Raw genomic sequence first — 18,975 nt, forward strand, 5'->3', positions numbered from 1 at the left:
GACAACCAAAAACCTGTCTTCTGTTATTCATAAACACAGCTGAGAAGATGGGTAGGCGAGGAGCTCAGCGTTTCAGGTTGCCGTGGAGTCTATACAAAGGAAACAAAATGCTCATTTGGGAAGAGGGACCTTCCTGCCAGAAGCCTCACTAAGTAGAACATCATCTCTCAGCTCTGTGACGGAAGGACCAGAGGGCCTTGCAGTTTGGCTTTTAGCCAAATATGTTTCATCAATTTTTAATATTTTAAGCCGCCCTGTTTAGACCCAAGCTTAACACTGTTAGCATGACATTGCTCTCTGCTTTCAGAACACTCTCAAATCGAGGTATTTCTCAAATGATCACTGTGTAGATTCACTTGGCAGACCACCCCTGATTCCAAAACCCTCCGCACAGACGACATTCCACTCTACAGAGAAAAATGACTACTTTCTACAAAGAAAAATGGCTTCTTTCCCTTGGGAAGATTCCGCCGTTTTCTACTTGTCAGTAAGTTAGATATTTCATAAAATGTAATTCTGAGTCTCTGTTCCAAGCTCATAAATGCTCTAACCTTATCGATCTAAGCTCCGCATAGCTGTACCTACACAACATTTTTCACAGACATTCTACCTTAATGGGATTTTCTGCACATTCATTACATTGAAATGTTGATATTTGACCTAACAGTGAACTCAGCATCGATATAAATCAAATCAGACGGAACAATAGTGTCCTTAGCTTCCCTGTGTCGCTTTTATGTGCTTGCAGAGGCTCAGGAAAGTCGGGGAAGAGTCTGGGAATGAGGCAGAAGCCGTCCAGGTGGAATCGCTAAGAGGAGACAGGAACCCAGCTTCCACAGTTTTGTCTGTCTGTCCTTCTAAAAGGCAGAGTAAGGGGAGTACCATCTTAGAGGATTGTTCATCTTTATCATCGGAACTGGGCCCAGCACTTGGAAAAGCAATGGGCACTTGGCAAAAGAAGTCCATAATCCATTGTCTCCAAGTCTATAATCATCCCCAAACGTCTGAAAGCAAAAGGATTTCTAATAACTTCTGTGGCAGCAAAACCTACATCCCACTCAGGGAATTGCATAACATAAGTATATACATTTTAGGGTTCAAAAATCCTTCTCAATTTCTAAATAGGTCTGGCTCAGTGGTTTTAGCTAAAGGGTTGTGGCCATGTGTTTGAGTGAATGTGAATGCCTCTGTTCTAAGCAATTTATACACTAACTGGCCAGATTATTATGAACGGCCAGATTATTATGACCATCCCATCAGTACTTCATTGACACTTCCAAAAATACTGAATACTGAAAACTTCCTAAGCAAATACTCTCAAGGTTTTATTATTAGTATTATTAGTATTATTATTTGCATAACTAATTCACTTCATTGTACTGATGGGGTGGACATAATAATCTGGCCGGTCATCATAATCTGGCCACTCAGTGTATATGTTAGGTCATTTATTCCTTACAAAAACTGTATAAGGTTCTATTAGCTTTGATTTACAAATGAAGAAAGTAAGGCACAGAGAAGTTGAGAACTTGCTGAGGACCAGAGGTAATAGCAGAGTTGGGACCCCAACCCATACGCTAGAGCAGTGATGGCGAACCTTTTGAGCTCGGCGTGTCAGCATTTTGAAAAACCCTAACTTAACTCTGGTGCCGTGTCACATATAGAAATTTTTTGATATTTGCAACCATAGTAAAACAAAGACTTATATTTTCGATGTTTATTTTATATATTTAAATGCCATTTAACAAAGAAAAATCAACCAAAAAAATGAGTTCGCGTGTCACCTCTGACACGCGTGTCATAGGTTCGCCATCACTGCCCTAGAGCCTGCACTGCTGTAGTGAAGAGTGAATACACATAGGACACAACCAGTAAACAACTTCTCTTTGAAAGATACATTGCCAGCCCTGGCAGGTGTGGCTCAGTTGGAGCGTTGTCCTATACACCAAAAGGTGGCGGGTTCGATTCTCCCTGGGTTGTGTGTTCAATTCCCAGTTAAGCAGTGTATGGGAGGCAGCCAATCGATGTCTCTCTCTCTCTCTCTCTCTCTCTCTCTCCCCCTTTGTCTCTCTCCTTCCCTCTCTCTAAAGTCAATAAAAAGCATATCCTCTGGTGAGGAAAAAAGAAGATACACTGCCAGCTAGATAAATGCATCATAAACCATTAAGCTAATTCATTTGGTTTTGTCCACGGTAGGTCACTTCAAAGAGTTCAATAAAGTTATGAAAAAGTTTTGACAGTGAAAGTTCTAACAATAGTTAATGTTTATCTGGCACGTACTATGTGTATGCTAAGCATGAGTCTAATTGCTTTTCATGAATTCCTAGAAACACACCTCTCAGGGAGGCCATCTTTATCAGCTGCATTTGCAGATCTGAGCAATGACGGTTAAATAAGGAGTCCAAGGTAATCTCCAAGGTCACATGGAGGATGTGACTGAGGAAGCTGGTGCTCTAGTACACTTTCCCCAACCTCGCACTCAAGCGATCTATAAAATGCACATTTGCATGGTTTTTCCACAGTACTTACCCAGGTGCCTTATGTGCCACAGGGGGTTGATGGTGGAGTATTTCCCATGAAACACAATCAGCATTGGGGAGGTGGCCACCTCTCCCCCCAGGGAACTGCTATAGAGATTCTCCCTAAGAAAATGAATAGAAAAGAAATATTTTAAGCCTGGAGCCCCACAGACTCAGATAAAGAAGAATCTAATCCTTTTAAAAGATGCAGGACAGTCTCTCACTATATAATAAGACTATAATCTTGCACTTTCCTCCAACCTTGTATTTTGAAAATTGTTAAACCTACACAAAATTGTAAGCAGAAAACCATGAACTTGCATGTACTAGTTTCACAGTGTTAATATTTTGCCATTTTAATTCTCAGGCTTCTTAATGGCAAACACAGAAGATCACATTCTGATCCTCCATTATTTAGAATAAATTTGTTCACAAATTCAAGGTATGGTGGTATTAAAAATATCCAGAAAAAAAGCAGGCAAGGAAATACAATGACATGATCATAGTGATTGTGTTAGCATTAATCCTCTATTTAAGACTTCAGTCATGAAAAATGATACATTTTTAAAAATTCAACCCTAAGAAACAAAGTTGACTTCATAAAATAACCCTTAAAAACAAATCTCTGTAAGAGGGAGGAACTCGACTAAGGTAAGTGATTTTCAGTGGAAAAGGTTCAGTAGGATTCTGGGAGAAGATTTACAATCACATTATTAAATAACTTCTTAGAAAAATGTTTGTATTATAAGGATTCCGCAGGATCTCGCTTCCTCTGACATATAATTTGAGAATATATTTTCATCTATTGCCCCTTTTCTTCCCCAGTGAGAAAGTCTGATCTAAGATGTGTATAAAATATTTCTAACCCGAGCTATGCATAGAAATTTCATTATATATATTTCATTGTTTCCAAGCACAGGGGGAAAAAATGACAGATGTGCACGTACTCCACATTTTTCTGCATCCATCTCTCCAGTTGTTTGGTGATACGTTGGTGCTTCCATTCCGTCATGTTGGCAACAATCACGCCAGGGTTGAACGAGCACGTGCTGGGGCTGATGCCGAGGTCTTTTATTGTCTTCTTCCTGTAGTCCAGGAAGCCCATGTAGGTGTTCTGTAAAGGAACAGGATATGCGTGCCACGTGGGAAACAATCTGAAATCAATCATTTTCTTGAAACCATGGTGTGGTGTCTCTGGGTTTCCTCCTGTGTCACTGGCCATTTCCTAGAGCCCTTTGCTGGTTTCCTCTTGTTTCCCCAACTTTTAAAAGCGGGGTTCCCCAAGTCTCATTTCCAGCACCTGTCTCTTCTCTAGCACTGACTCCCTGACAGCTTCATCCAGTCTCATGGCTCTAAAAACCATCCATGTAGACAGCCCTGACCTCCCCTCTGGATTTCCCACTCCTGCTCCATCTGCCAGCTCCGTGTCTCCTCCTGGATGCTTACTCCTGTCCCAAATGTGCTTTCCTACAACCTGCCCTATCTCAGTAAGTGCCACCCTATCTTTCTAGTAACGTAGGCAAAAAACCCAGGGTCATGAGGTCATCCTTGACTCGTCTCATTCACTTTTCATCCAAATCTGTCAGCAAATCCTGTTGGTCCCATCTTCCGAAATATATCCCGAAGCCAAGCATGTCCCACTGCCTCTCCTGCTGCCTTCCTTGTCCGGGCCATAATGACCACTCACTGGATTTCTGCACGTTCCTCCTAACCAGTGTTCCTGCTTTTTCCACCCTTTTTTTTTCCCTTTATTGATTAAGGCATTACATATGTGTCCTTATCCCCTCATTGTCCCCACCCGAACCCACTCCCTTCCCTCTGAGGTTTGAGCATCTGATCAATGCTTCTCTGTCTCTGGATCTGTTTTTGTTCATCAGTTTATGTTGTTCATTATAATCCACAAATGAGTGAGATCATGTGATATTTATCTTTCTCTGACTTAATTTCTCTTAGCGTAATGCTCTCCAGCTCCATCCGTGCTGTTGCAAATTCTTCCACCCCTTTCAACCCCACTCTATCTCTATGTTACTCATCTGCTCCAAGCTCCTCTAATGCCTTCCATCTCTTTCAGAGTAAAAGCCACAATTCCTAACATGGCCTGCCCTGCCCTACACCATCTGCTCCCCAATGTCCATTATTCTCCCTCTGGATCCTCTGCCACATCGACCTCCTTGTTCTTTAATCCGCCAGACACACCCCTGCTTCAGGACCTTTGCACCTGCTGGCAACATTTTCTTGGAATGTTGTTCTCCCTGCTTAAGTGGTTCCCTTCATTCTTTCAGGTATAGGTTCACGACACCATCTCAGTGGAGCCTTCCACGATCACCCTAACATACAGCCCACCTCCACCCTGACCCTCTGTTAAGTATCTTACGTGTCTTCCCACTAGAATGTAAGCTATGCAAAGGCAGGGATTTTAGTTTTGTTTGCGGTATTATTAGAACCTAAAACTGTCAGGCACATAGGAAGCACTCGGTGCATAGCTGAATGAGTGTAACACCAGGCAGGACATAATGTTTCACACACGTGGGCTGCCATAATCTACCTCAGTGGAGTGCCCAGACATGACACGGAAGTAACAGACATACTCGATCACTTTCTATGTGCCAGGCACCGTTCTAAGAACTGCACATGCATTATCTCATTAGGTGTGTGCCATAACTTCACAGGTATTAACTAACTTAGTTCTCACAGTGACTCCCCCCTATTTGGCAAATAAAGGAGAAAACAATTGGTTAAGTAACTTGCCCCAAGCTACTTAGGTGATGGAGCCGAGATCAGGTCTGGCCCCAGAGCGTAGGCCTTAAAGCATGTCACTTCTTGAATGTCACCCATTTTAAAATTATTCCCTGGAACTTTTTTGAAGAACAACATTCGATTCTTAATAACACTTTGCATTTTAAAGCCATTCTTTTGGTTTTAGTATTACCTACAGGTTCACCTTTTCTCATTTCCACCCAGGTAAGGAGCTCTTTACTCTTGAACAAAACCAACATTTCCCTCTACTGAAGTGGGGCGGGAAGCAATGGCTAAAACTCTGAAAGCAGAACCAAAGACTCAGCAAGTCTCTTTTACAGAAAACACCACCTCTGACAGAAAGGGAGGTTAAGAGGGACCTAGATAACTATCATTCCTGGTGCATTCACTGAAGACCGGACATGCTATTTCATCACAGCTCACAGAGACACGATAACATGGATATTATTGTTGCCATGTTTCAGATAAGAAAAGTGGCTCCTGCAGGGTTCAGGAACTTGCCCAGGAGTCACCACGGAGTGGAGCTGGGGTGTCCATCGGAAGCCCAGGCCCCTGGGTTCTGCCTCCAGCAATCCAGACGGGCAGGGCTCTCGAGGTATAGTAGCTTGCACTCATTCTGAGTTGGCGGGGCGGGGGGGGGGGGGGGGGGGGGGGGGGCGGGCGGGGGAGGGCAGGATTTCTGGGACAGTGTGCTCACCTGCAGCCCCACAAGTCTGTGCCTGTCCTGAAGCGAGGGCAAATCACAGTCATCTGAAAAGGCGGCCGCGTGGCCCAGGGCCAAGGTGGTGTCATACAGCTCCTGGATATCACCTGCATTTGGAAACACCAGGAGTTCAGAGAGTGCAGCATGAGTTTTAGGGCTGCATAGAGCCTTAGTGTTTAAACTAATCCCTGGTTTTGCTGTCGGGGAGAAGTGTGTGATCCCCAATTTCATGTGGTTCAAAATTTACTGAATAAGAATAGCTTAGCTCAATTTAGAAAGCCACCTGATAAGAAGCTCAGCTGGGCATTGAACAAATGTCTTTATTTCTATTGCTATGTAGGTACCCCACCAATGCTTGTCTTATTTGCATTTAATATGTTTTCAATTGATTTTACAGAGAGGAAGGGAGAGGGAGAGAGAGAAACATTGATGTGAGAAGAAATGTTGATGAGTTGTCTCTCGGAAGCACTGAACTGGTGATCTTTCGGTGCATGGGACGATGCTCAACCAACTGAGCCACACCGGCCAGAGCTATCTTACTTGCATTTAAACATCAAAACTTAGTTCTAAGAATGTCATCAGTGAGACTATCACTCCATACATTTTAGTGGTACAGAGAATGGAAAGGCAGCCAAGCTATTTATCTCAATCTTTAACAATCTGAGTGTGGCTCTCAAAAAGCCAACTGGACTGTCCAGGGAAGTATCAACCCCTGTTTTCAAAATATTCCTGAATTTGCAACAATACTATACTCTCAAATTTAATAAGCAGAAAAAAATCACTGGGCAGCTAACTCTTTGGAAAATGAAGACAGACAGTCATTCTACTTATCAGCGGCTCCTTTTCCAAGTGCTCCGGGCAGTCGGCGAGTATACCTTGTACAATGACATCGTCGTCCAAATAGATGACTTTCTCGTGTTGGTGGATCAGCAGAGGGAGATAAAACCGAACAAAGTTGAGCTGTGAAAACAGCAAAAGAAGCGACGGTGGAGAAGAGGCACATGGCACAGTGTCTTCCAAGGGTGCTGGGGTTCCGTGGGAGTCGCAGAGGCTTCCTCCTGAATCTTCAGGCCACAAATTGCCTGTCTCCCTCTACATTCAGTAATTTTACTGCTGTGAGCTAAATCAGCCACACACACACACACACACACACACACACACACACACACACACGGGCACCATCCTCAACTATAAGCTCAACCTCAGCTCCTTGAACCAGAAAATGGAGGAGCATCGGCAGAGAGTGGGAGTTTATTAGCCACCACACAGCTTAATCCAAAGACCCAGCCCAGCTGGCAATCCAATCATAAATATCTGGAACTGGGGAAAGACCATGTCATTAGACAGAGGGCTTAGAATTGAGTCCATTTTCAAGGATGGGTTTAAGTAGCAAGTATATGTAGAAGGTGGCTACATTCCCTGTAAATCTGCCATCGACGCCACTCTTTTTGCAGTGGAGAGTTGGTCCCTTTGGTAAGAACCCTTGCAGTAAAATACCTTAAGATTCCAAAGCTAGGAAAAGAGCTGGTGTCTTCTGAAAATATTATCTTAGTCGATACTAGGAAGTATATAATCCATCATGCTACCGGTTTTCCTTGGTTGCTGGGATATTCTAAGATAAATGTTATGTCCAATCACAGCAGCCTGTGGGGTTGGGAATATTTTTTCCTGGCCTCCCTACCTGGCCCCTTCCCCCACCCCCTCAGGCATATCCACACTCATAAATGCATCCTACATGTTCTTATGCTTCATTCTTTCGTTGACTACTCTGTTATGTTGATGTAAACCATCTGAAATCCTTTCTGGAGCAAGTGACTTATAAATTACAAAGAAGCAGAGTTTGGTGAAGACCTAACAACTGTGAGGCTTCAGAACTATTCCGTCTGCATCCCAGTGGTAAGAACTCCATACCGAACAGAACAGGGGCTCACCAAGGACTGCCCCCAGCACAGCACAGTCCTACTCACAGGCTGGAGCAGCTCCGGCCTCGCCGAGTCTGGTCGGATCTTCCCTTTGAGGACCATAGGGTTGAATTCCACGACTTTAAAGTTTATTTCTCTCAATTTAGAATGTTCGATCCATTTTCTAAGGAGATAAAAAACAAACAAAAACAATCTCTAGTATACACATCCCACCTTTCCTCAATTTGACTATTGCCTCAATCCATTGGCTCCTTAGAAAGTTAAAAATAAAATATGTGTAACCTTAGTAGAGTTTAGTCTGTAATTCCCAATCCCCCTCCCCCCTCCAAATCTGGTCTGGTTTAAATCTTTCCATTATTATTATTATTATTATTATTCACATAACTTTTTCTGCAAAGGAAATAAAACAAAATAGTAATAACCAAATATCTCCCCACATCTATTATCATCTCCACAGGTAACTGGAAGAACATACTAGTAGCATTCCCCCTTTCTTATAAAGCAGCATCTGTAGTTGCCAGTACCATCGTTGTCACGTGTCAGCAACTCTGAAATGTTATGAAGCTAAGCGGGATATTCTCAACCTTCTGCGGTGACTGATGTCACCTTTACCCTGCCGTTCTGACTCCAGGGCCATTTGAATTTACCTGTGTTTCTTTGTCTCTGTCTCTCAGTCTTCCCCATCCCTCCTTGTTCCCTGCCTTCTCCCCTCACATTTTCTCAGTCTTACAGAACTACTATCTTTAAAAATATATATATATATATATATATATATATATATATATATATATATATTATTGATTTGAGAGAGGAAGGGAGTAGGAGAGAGATAGAAACATCAATGATGACAGAGAATCATTGATCGGCTGCCTCCTGCACACCCCATACTGGGGATTGAGCCTGCAACCCAGGCATATGGCCTGACCAGGAATCAAATTATAACCTCCTAGCTTCGACCTAGGTCAATGCTCAAACACTGAGCCACGCGGGCCAGGCCAGGCCAGAACATCTATCTTTTAATCTAACTCAGTGGTCGGCAAACTGCGGCTCGTGAGCCACATGCGGCTCTTTGGCCCCTTGAGTGTGGCTCTTCCACAAAATACCGACTTCTGCACATGGGTCACGAAGTTTTAATCGCACTGTACATGCGCACCTGCACGTGGTATTTTGTGGAAGAGCCACACTCAAGGGGCCAAAGAGCCGCATCTGGCTCATGAGCTGCAGTTTGCCGACCACTGATCTAACTCATAAGAGTTTTCTTGTAAGAAATCATCTCAAAATAAAATTTCCAACACGTAAGCCACACATAGTAGTATTTCTTGTTGATTAAAAATTGACAAAGGTCCTGGCCAGCATGTGGTGGATGTTAAAGGGTGTGTCTATTACACATTTGTGATGATTCATTAAGCTGTACATGGGATTTATACAATTTCCTGTATTTGTGTTATACTTCAGTGAAAAGAGTTTTTTAAATATTTTAAAATAAGGGGTGGTGAACTGGGAATCATTCCCTGCTCAAATGTCATACAATCCTGAAGCTCATAACTACTGTTCAAGTACAGACCCTTACTCAGAACATATCACACAAGCCATCCTTTGGGTTTGTTATCTATACCCACAGATAACTGAGGGGCAGACTAAGTGAGTCCATATTGCAACAGTAAATTATAAGAAGAGTGACAAATGAGACAAAAACAAAACAAAACAAAAAACCCAGAAAGCACATATAAGCCCCCAAAACCCACAGCAACCAAGGACCATTTAGATTAGGAGCAAATGGCTTACATATCTCAGTATCTCCTAATGGTGATACCATCTACAAATATGGTTATAAAAACCATCTGTAAATACATTCTTCTTGTAACTGATGGGAATAACACTTGAGATACCTTGAAATTCCCTTCATCACTGCTTTTTCCAAATATTCCATCCTTCCCAGAGATGGGCACTATTAACAGTGGAGATCTTTCTGGTCTTCTTTCTTTTTGTTTTGTTAATCCTTACCTGAGGATATTGTTCTATTGATATTTAGAAAGAGTGGTAGGGAGGGGGGAGACAGAGAGAGGAACATCGATGTGAGAGAGACACATCGATTGGTTGCCTCCCGCACATGCCCTGACTGGGGCCAGGGATTGAGCCTGCAACTAAGGAATGTGCCCTTGACCAGAATAGAACCAGGGACCCTTCAGTCTGAGGGCTAATGCTCTACCCACTGAGCCAAACCAGCTAAGGCTATTCTACATTTTTATAATACATTTAAATTTTGATTTTCTGTATATTTCTTTTCAATCCAACTCCAATTTACTGAGGGACATGAAAGATATCACTTTGCAGTTCAAAAATTGTAATTAGTGATGATTCTGAGCCATATTAAAATGATTATATTACACAAATATTCTTTCAGGTTAAAAAAGTAAAGAAAAGAGAAACCATTTTAGAAAGAATGAATTTCATATAAACTGCTTAAGGATTGGGGTTCTTTAGTTCATTAGACAATTCAATTCTGCATCATGACACACAGCCCTACCAAATTAGTGAGGCTTTGCTGGAAATTCCTTAGTGAGGCAACACATTTATCAAGTCACCAAATAAACCTCAGGTCATCCCCTTCTTAATTCGAATGACATTTCTCAAATGAAAAAAAAAAAAAAAGGAAATCCATTTAAGGAAAAACAAGGAAGATGAGAAGAAAGTAGGAAACTCCAACATCTATAGTATACGACTTACCGTATTCGAGACAGAGTGTTCCGGAGCCCAACTACATAGAACAAAATGTTGGCATCCGTGTTGCTATAGATGCTATTGATGGCGGCCATTGCAGCCCCCATCCTCCCTGCTGCTGCACAGATCACCACGGGGATCTCAGCGTCCAGTTCCTCGGGAGTCCCAGAGTCCTCACCTGGAAACCAAAATCAGTGTCTTGGAACATGAAGGAATTTCACAGTCAAGTCCATTAAACTTGTCTTCCACACCCCCATGGGAAGAAAGCAGAGTGTGGAAGAGGCTGTGGATTATTCATCAATATCCAGTCTTTCTTCTTCCCTTATAACATTGGAATTTTTGCTGGCACATGGCCAACTGCTAAGAATGTTTTCCAGACTCCCTTGCAGCTCTATGTCGTCAAGTTCCGACCAGTGGGATGTTAGTTCAAGTGATGTGTACAACTACTGGGTTTGCTTTTATAAGAAACTTGCTCACCCCACCCGCCTCTTTCCTTTTCGCTTCCCCTTGGCTCGAATGTTGCTATGATAGCAGCCACCTTAGACCACAGGTGGAAGCTACCTATTGAGGACACCAAAACCCTAAGATAGAAGGAATCTGGCTTCGCCCATTTAGCATAATGTTTGTGAGGTTTATCCATATTATAGGGGGTATATTTTTTTGAATTGTGGTAAAATACACAACATAAAATTTACCATCTTAACCATTTTTAAGTGTACAGTTCAATGGTATTAAATACATTTACCCCGTTGTCCGACCATCTCTACCACCCATCCCCATAACTCTTTTCATCTTGTAAAGTTGACACTCTACCCATTAAACAATAACTCCCCATCTTCCCCTCCCCTCAGCCCCTGGCAACCACCATTCTACTTTCTGTCTTAGGATTTTGATGGTCTAAGTACCTCACATAAGAGGAATCACACACTACCTGTCCTTTGGTGCCTGGCTTATGTCTCCTAGCTTACCTGCTTCATTCCTGAGCACAGTCCCCTTGTGAACTTTCTTATACAGAATCCCACAGAGGGTCACAATCAGAAGGAACAGCAGCACCTGATTAACTGAAATTAAAAAAGGAAACAAGTTCAACCTATCCAGCTGGAGTTGTGGAAAAGTTCAGAGCAGCCGTGTAAGGAGTTGCCTTCCCTGACATACACAGGAGTGGTGGTCCGGACCCTTCTTTAAGCAGATGGCATGCGCAGGAAAGACTTAACCTGCAACACTGTTGATACTCAAGGATACGCACAAGCAGTTTAAGGAGGATCCAGGGATAACCCCAGGGAGTTGGCTGGCAGAGGCTACAACCTTAATGACTATAGGATGCTGCCTTTTCTGTGCATGAACTTTGTTTAGGATAATAGCCAACGTTTACATAACACTCGTGGTGAGCCAGCACTTATTTTATGTTCTTAGCCATTAGAACCAGCTACTTCTCAGATAATTCAGTCACCGGTCAAGGATGGCACACAGAAAATGTTTTACCTTGTCCTAGCTAGTCTGGTTCAGTGGATACAGCGTCAACCTGAGGACTGAAGGGTTCCAGGTTTGATTCCAGTCAAGGGCACGTACCTTGGTTGCAGGCTCCTCCCCGGGCCTGGACCCCTGGTTGGGGCGTGTGCTGGAGGCAACCAATCTATGTTTCTCTCACAGCGATATTTCTCTCTGTCTTTCACTCTCTCTAAAAAATCAATGAAAAAATATCCTCAGGTGAAGATAAAAAAAAGAAAGAAAGAAAGAAAGAAAGAAAGAAAGAAAGAAAGAAAGAAAGAAAGAAAGAAAGAAAGAAAGAAAGAAAATGTTTGCCTTGGGTAAGAGGTTAGAAGACCCACCTACATGTCTTCCACTTCTGAGCCTTCAGGAGCATCTGTTTCAGAACAGTGGCCCTGGCCCCTGGGATCTCCTGAGAAGTGGGGTGATGCAGAACAGTGTTGTCATAGTAGGAAGCATGTACCACTGGCTGTACCAGAGATGATGGGGGAGGTTTGTGCTCATAGCATTAAGTCACATTAAATCATAGCATGAGAAATCAGTCCCAATTTCATATGCAGGAAGATAACAAAAACTACCCAGAATTGAATAACATGGTTCTAACCACATACAGTTGTATACTTTCCTTATTTTTATGATAGGAGATAACTGGTGTTCTAGTTACAGTACAGATATAAACTTTCTATTATGAAGTGCACTTAGGATTTTTAAAATGAGTCCATTTAAAGAAAATGGTCATGCATTGGACAGAAGGAACACAGATGCTGAAAACTGAGAAGATACGACATCACCGCTCGTGGGGCACAAAGGCTGCAGTTTGGAAGATGTTGGTAGAAGGGGAAAGGTCTGGGATTTGAAGTCAGACTCAAATCTCATTTCTATTACTTCCTAGCTGTGTGGCCTTGGACAGGTTACTTAACCTCTCTGAGCCTCAGTTTGCTCATCTGCTACATGGGAATTGTAATAATAACCATTACGTCACAGGGGTATTTTGAGAGTTAACAAAGGCAATGCAATCCCAATAAAGGTTTTACAATTGTTGTGCATCAGAATATTTACTTATATTGTCCTCGTACTAATCTATTTTACGGCCCCTAGGCTTTTCTCTTCACATTTGTAAAATCCGTAGGAGGAAGGAGTTGAACAGTAGCCACGGATGCCTTCCAGAGCTACGTTAGGAGGCTCAGTGATCCTACCTTGCTGACACGCAGCTCCTCTCTGCCTCTGGGTTGTCAGATTCAGCCAGAGACAACCAGATACTACTTGGTTTAAAACAAAACTATAGAGAAGCAGAAGATAAGGGTCAAAGTTCTATAGGTTATCAGTACCTCTGATTAACATTTACCTGCCACAGCCAGTTTGGGGAAGTGGCCCATGTCACTACCGTCTGACCCTTTCAACCATGGCTGCTACTGCTGATGCCAGGTTAACAGAGAAAATACTTTAAAAATAGAAGTATGTCTCATGAAATATTTGGGATATAGTTATACTAAAACATTATTCATAGTTTACCTGAAAGTCAAATCTAACTGGATAGCTTGACTTTTCATCTGCCACATCAGGCAACTCTACCCTGAGGGCAACAGTAGCACAATTAGGTCACTATGTTTCTTCCCAGATTCACAAACGACTGGATCTACAATCAGGGACAAAACCAGGTTTTGATGGAGTCTGAGATTATATAATTTGAAATAACTCTTTAAGAATAAGAATACGAAATTACAGATGCTAAATTAGATGGGAACATGAATCTTTATTTAGATAAAAAAATAACATTTGCAAGTTGTACAGAAACATGTGAACCCTCTCATAATAAGTCCACCTATGACCAAAATACTTAACAATGATACAATGCCAAGAACTGCCTTTGGGAAAACTCTCCATGGTACTAATCAAAGCAGATTTCAGGGAAAAAAAATGGGGGGGGGGGGGGGGCGGCGCCAAAACCCAGCATCACAACAGTCCTCCAAAATATCTTTTAATCATGATTTTCAAAACTTTTAAACTTACTTTTTCGTAACAAAGCCATGTATGTTCATGTGGATAAAAACTGTGACCTGTGGATTAAGAACAAAGTTTTGTTTAAAATAGAATCCTCTCTCTCTAAAATTCAATAAATAATTTTTTAAAAAAAGAAGAAGCAGTGGGCATTAAGAAAGCATGGGATAGATGAGCAGTTTTGATGAAAAGATGACGTTAACCATTAGAAAAGAATTTTACATTATAAAATTCATTTTAGTCTGTAAATCTAAAATCACATTTTGTCACATTTATATGTTCATTCATTTCTTTGTGGCATTTTGCCAATCACCCCAGGAGCTGGAAACTGACTCCCTTTATGTTAGGAGAAAAAAAGTTAATTTGTTATAAATGACAATTTGTCTTGAAAACTCAAAGTTTATTTTAAGTTGATTCTTCTTAATTAAGATCCTTCCAAGGAACTTCTGAGCTTGAGGTGTGACTGGAGGCAGCGGTCAGCACACAGGGAATAATAATACCCTTTAGAAATTAGCGATGTGACAGATGTGACAGAGAGCCTGCGGGAAGCGAACAGAACAGGCGGATGTCACAGCACCCCAGGGTGTCCTCATGAGCCAGAGTGTGGTGAGAACTCGTCGGAAGTGATCGAGGAAGAACTTCAATGGGGCTTTGATTCAGGTGCTTAACTCAGTGTAAACAACCAGCTACAATGTCCCTTTTCTTTCCCCGGGATGGAGGCCATAGAGGCTGGATACCCGGAGCTAGCTCGGAGCGCCTGGGCAGTGACCCTTGTCCTCTTGCCCTCTCGCACTTGGGAAAGAATCGAGCCCAAACAGTAATTTCCTTAGGATTCTTCTGAGGTTGGTTTCATGTGCTTTTTATCCATTTATGATTTTAGATGACATGCATTTAGCTAACTTTATGAGACAATATAAGCCTAGAATGATCGTTGGCCACAGGACAAATTCCTCCACTCCCCCCATCTATGAAGGAAGGCCATCTAGTCCCAGGGGAGAGAATAGGAGGGGTGGTGAGGCGGGGAGACCAGAAAGATCCCAGCTCCGAGTCCCTGAGGTCAGTTCCTCCCTGGTGAGCCGCATAGCTGAGCCAATAAATCCCCCCTTTTTCCTTTAAACTGCTTTGAAATGAGGTTCAGTGTCTTGCAAATCCTTACAAATATATTCCCTGTGGCCAGAAGGGTGTGCCCATATAGGGAGATGTTTGCAGGGGCCAAGTGCTACGACTACCGTGGCTACCGTTTATTGAAAGCTTCATTTGTACCCAGCTCTATACTGACCATCTAGGCACATACTCTCCTTTAATTCTTTTTTTCTTCTTTATTGATTAAGGTATTACATATGTGTCCTTATCCCCCCCCATTGCCACCCCACCCCCACCCCGCTCATGCCCTCGCCCCCCTGGTGTCTGTGTCCTTTGGTTATGCTTATATGCATGCATACAAGTCCTTTGATTGATCTCTCCCCCTTACCCCCACCCTCCCCTAACCTTTAATTCTTACAACACCTTTCCGGTGGATATATTACTATTCCCATGTTTCAAATGAGGAAATTGTGGCTCAGAGAGGTTCAGTGACTTGCTCAAAATCACACAGCTAGTAAATGGCAGAGCAGGGATTTGAGATGAAGGGCTCTCTGGCTTCAAAGCTTATGTTCTTTAACCACAGGTGCTGGAGCTCTTGAAAGACTATTTTGGCGACCCCAGGAAGCCGGTGAGTTGAGGTAACAGATGTCACTGAGTGCAGATCAAGTTGTGCAGCTCCCAGGCAAGGTTGGTCTGCTAGCACCCGAGTGCTCGGTTACTCTAACTACTGAGATTACGCCAGAATCACAGAAATCATAAGTGTTGACTCATCTGAGGGGGGAGGGGGGCATCTCTCCCTTGTCCAGCAGGTTGCCAGCTCTGAAATCTCTTTATGATAAAAGAGGAGGCTTCCGGAAACTGAGGGTGGCACATTGAACTGCAGTGGTGAGTCAAGGAGGGAAATTCCTCAGCGGATTCTTGGAGGAAACCGAAGCCACTTTTAGAACATGAGGCAGAGCAAAGTCCTTGAGAAGTATGTGCTTTAAAAAGAAAGCTGGGTTTATTTAATTTTTAAAAAGTATGGAGTTGTATGCAGATTCCGCATGCCTTCTCTCCCTCTTCACCATGTCATTGCATCTGTGACAGTGGTGTTTGCTGTTTAAGTGGCTATAAATGGGTGTTTCTGATACTTGCAGTCAAAAGCATTTTAATAGATTAAGTAGCTGCTGCGGGAATGTCTACAGCTCCTAGATCATGTGGATTTGGCAGAGGGATCAGAGTCGGAAGGAGATAGAAAACTGATGTGGAGGAAGTCAGGGCCAAGAGCTGGAGGGACCAGCCACAGGACGAGAATAAGGGGCCAAGAGAAACTGGAATGTCTGGGGCAGAGCCTGGGAGAGGATCCTCTGGGTTAACACGGTTCCAGGGGAGGAAACGCACCCTAGGACTCATTCCTATACGGGAAGAGGCCTGGGTGCATGGGAGGTGCAGGCCCACCAACCGGATCCCTCCTCCTTTCCACACTTCCTGTGGGACTCCACACCGAGGTCTCCCTGTCTCTCTCAGAGTAACAGCATAAGTCCTACACTGGCATACAAAACCTCACGTGATCCACTGGCCTCCTCGCCAGATGTTCTCCTGCCTCTGAGCCTTTACACTTGCTGTTCCCTCCACCTGACATGCTGTTCCCTCCACCTGGAACACTACTCCCAGATATCCACATGGCTTGCGCCTTCACTTCCCTCAGACTCTTAGTCAGCAGCCCCTAACCCCAACACACATATATTACTTCTCAGCAGTCGCCACTATCCAACATGCTCCCCATTTTACTACTGGCTTATTGTCCGCCCTCCCAATGATGGGTTACAGGCTCCATGAAGGCAGGGAATTTTGTCTGTTTTGCTCATTGCCATATGCCCAGTACAAGTGCCTGGCAGTATAATTCCTAACCTTTTTGGCTCAGTGGATAGAGCATCAGCCTGCGGACTGAAGGGTCCCAGGTTCGATTCCGGTCAAGGGCATGTACCTTGGTTGCAGGCACATCCCCAGTAGGGAGTGTGCAGGAGGCAGCTGATTGATGTTTCTCTCTCATCAATGTTCTAACTCTCTATTCCCTCTCCCTTCCTCTCTGTAAAAAATCAATAAAGTTTTAAAAAGTAAAACACTATTTACAGACAGAAGGGGTGCATGAGTGACTCTCCTCAGGAATTGTGCACAAGCACCTCAAACCCCCTGTGTTCACAGCACCTCCCCATAGACACTCCTCCTCTGGTGTCCTCCAAGCATCCTCTTTTTAAAAAATATATAGTTTATTGATATTTTACGGAGAGGAAGGGAGAGGGATAGAGAGTTAGAAACATCGACGAGAGAGAAACATCAATCAGCTGCCTCCTGCACACCCCCTACTGGGGATGTGCCCGCAACCAAGGTACATGCCCTTGACCGGAATAGAACCTGGGACCTTTCAGTCTGCAGGCCGACGCTCTATCCACTGAGCCAAACTGGTTAGGGCCCAAACATCCTCTTCAACTTCTCCCTCTTCATCCCTCACTCAGTCAATCACAAATTCCTACCATTTCACTCCCAAGTGTTCTTTAAACCCATCTCCTGTCTCATCTCTCTCGCTGGCTGCCTCATCTCACTCACTCGCTGACTCTGCAGTAACTTCCCACCTGGCCTTCCTGCCTCAAGGATGTCTGCCCCCTTTCCTTCCTCAATCTATCACTGGCACAACTGTGACAATAGTGACTATTTTTGTTGTTTGATAATTATATTAGATTAATTGGAAACATACATGCTGTTGGAGTACCTTTAATTTTTTGTTCAATTTTTCTTATCACTTGAAACATTTCAAGTCTATCAGAAAGTTGAAAGAATGAATTCCTGTACATGCTGCGCCAGATTCATCATTTGCTAACATGCTGCTATACTAGTATTTGCTTTATTTCTCTCCTCCCCCTTACATACATATGTCATCATGACGTCATGACACTTCAGCTCCTAATACTTCAGCAAGCAACTCTTAAGAACAAGGACATTCCCCTATGTAACCATAATGTCACAATCACACCTAGGAAAACGACATGAATTTAATCACTTCTGGGAAGCAGGTGTTATTAAAGTTCTCCCATTGTTCCAATACCATATTTTATAGTTTGGTTGTCATATCTTTTACTCTTGATCAACCCCACCTCACCCACACTGCCTTTTTATTTTGTTATGGCCTAAATTTTTTTTTTTTTTTTTTTTGCAGAAGGGAAGCCAGTTGTCTTGCAGAATTCTACTGAATGATTTAAAACACAATGCTGAGTGTCCCTTTCCAGCCTAAAGCTCTTCACCAGAAACCCACTACCAGAGGGTTAAGGTTGGAACTTTAAGATGCCCACAGGTCCTCCATGCTACACCTTCTGCCCAAACTGAACTGTCTGAGGGCTAGTCTTCAGCCCTCCACTGTCCTCCACACCCAAGCCGATGCCTCTGGACTTTGGTTCATGCAGTCCCCTCTGCCTCAAATGCCCTTTCCCCTCCTCTTTCCCCAGTTAATTGTTACTTGTGCCTTAAAGTCTCAATTCAGGCAGCACCTCCTTCAGGAAGTCTTCCTGATTACCCTGCCTGGGTGATCCCCTAATTTCCACTCCTATCCCTATCCCTGCACTCGGAACACCGTGTTCTAATATTATGAGTGTGCCAGTCTCTTTCCCCAGATCACGAGACGACTGAGGACAGGGACTATGGCTTACCCACCTCTGTGTGCCTCAAAATGTGTGTGGAATGAATGAGTGAGAAACAGGAGAGAGGAAGAATGGGAAAAAGGTGGAAAGGTGTCAGCACACCTTCACTAAGG

At 43.3% G+C, this 18,975-nt stretch overlaps 1 protein-coding gene across 1 annotated transcript in view; it reads right to left on the bottom strand.

Moving 5' to 3' along the window:
• Positions 1-18,975, bottom strand: part of GLT8D2 (glycosyltransferase 8 domain containing 2) — a 38,815-nt gene that overhangs the window by 2,018 nt on the left and 17,822 nt on the right. Inside the window, exons 6-13 of the mRNA XM_070410929.1 lie at positions 14,121-14,167; positions 11,591-11,683; positions 10,629-10,800; positions 7,947-8,064; positions 6,855-6,939; positions 5,974-6,086; positions 3,467-3,633; positions 2,530-2,642 (exon numbers count right to left, since the gene is read on the bottom strand). Coding sequence (XP_070267030.1) covers positions 2,530-2,642; positions 3,467-3,633; positions 5,974-6,086; positions 6,855-6,939; positions 7,947-8,064; positions 10,629-10,800; positions 11,591-11,683; positions 14,121-14,139 — 880 coding nt within the window. The 5' untranslated portion in view covers positions 14,140-14,167. The remainder of the gene's footprint in view (positions 1-2,529; positions 2,643-3,466; positions 3,634-5,973; positions 6,087-6,854; positions 6,940-7,946; positions 8,065-10,628; positions 10,801-11,590; positions 11,684-14,120; positions 14,168-18,975) is intronic.

This window comes from Myotis yumanensis, unplaced genomic scaffold (genome assembly GCF_028538775.1).
Source record: "Myotis yumanensis isolate MYYU_CA2020_CCGP unplaced genomic scaffold, mMyoYum1.0.hap1 SCAF_3, whole genome shotgun sequence".
NCBI classification, from domain to species: domain Eukaryota; kingdom Metazoa; phylum Chordata; class Mammalia; order Chiroptera; family Vespertilionidae; genus Myotis; species Myotis yumanensis.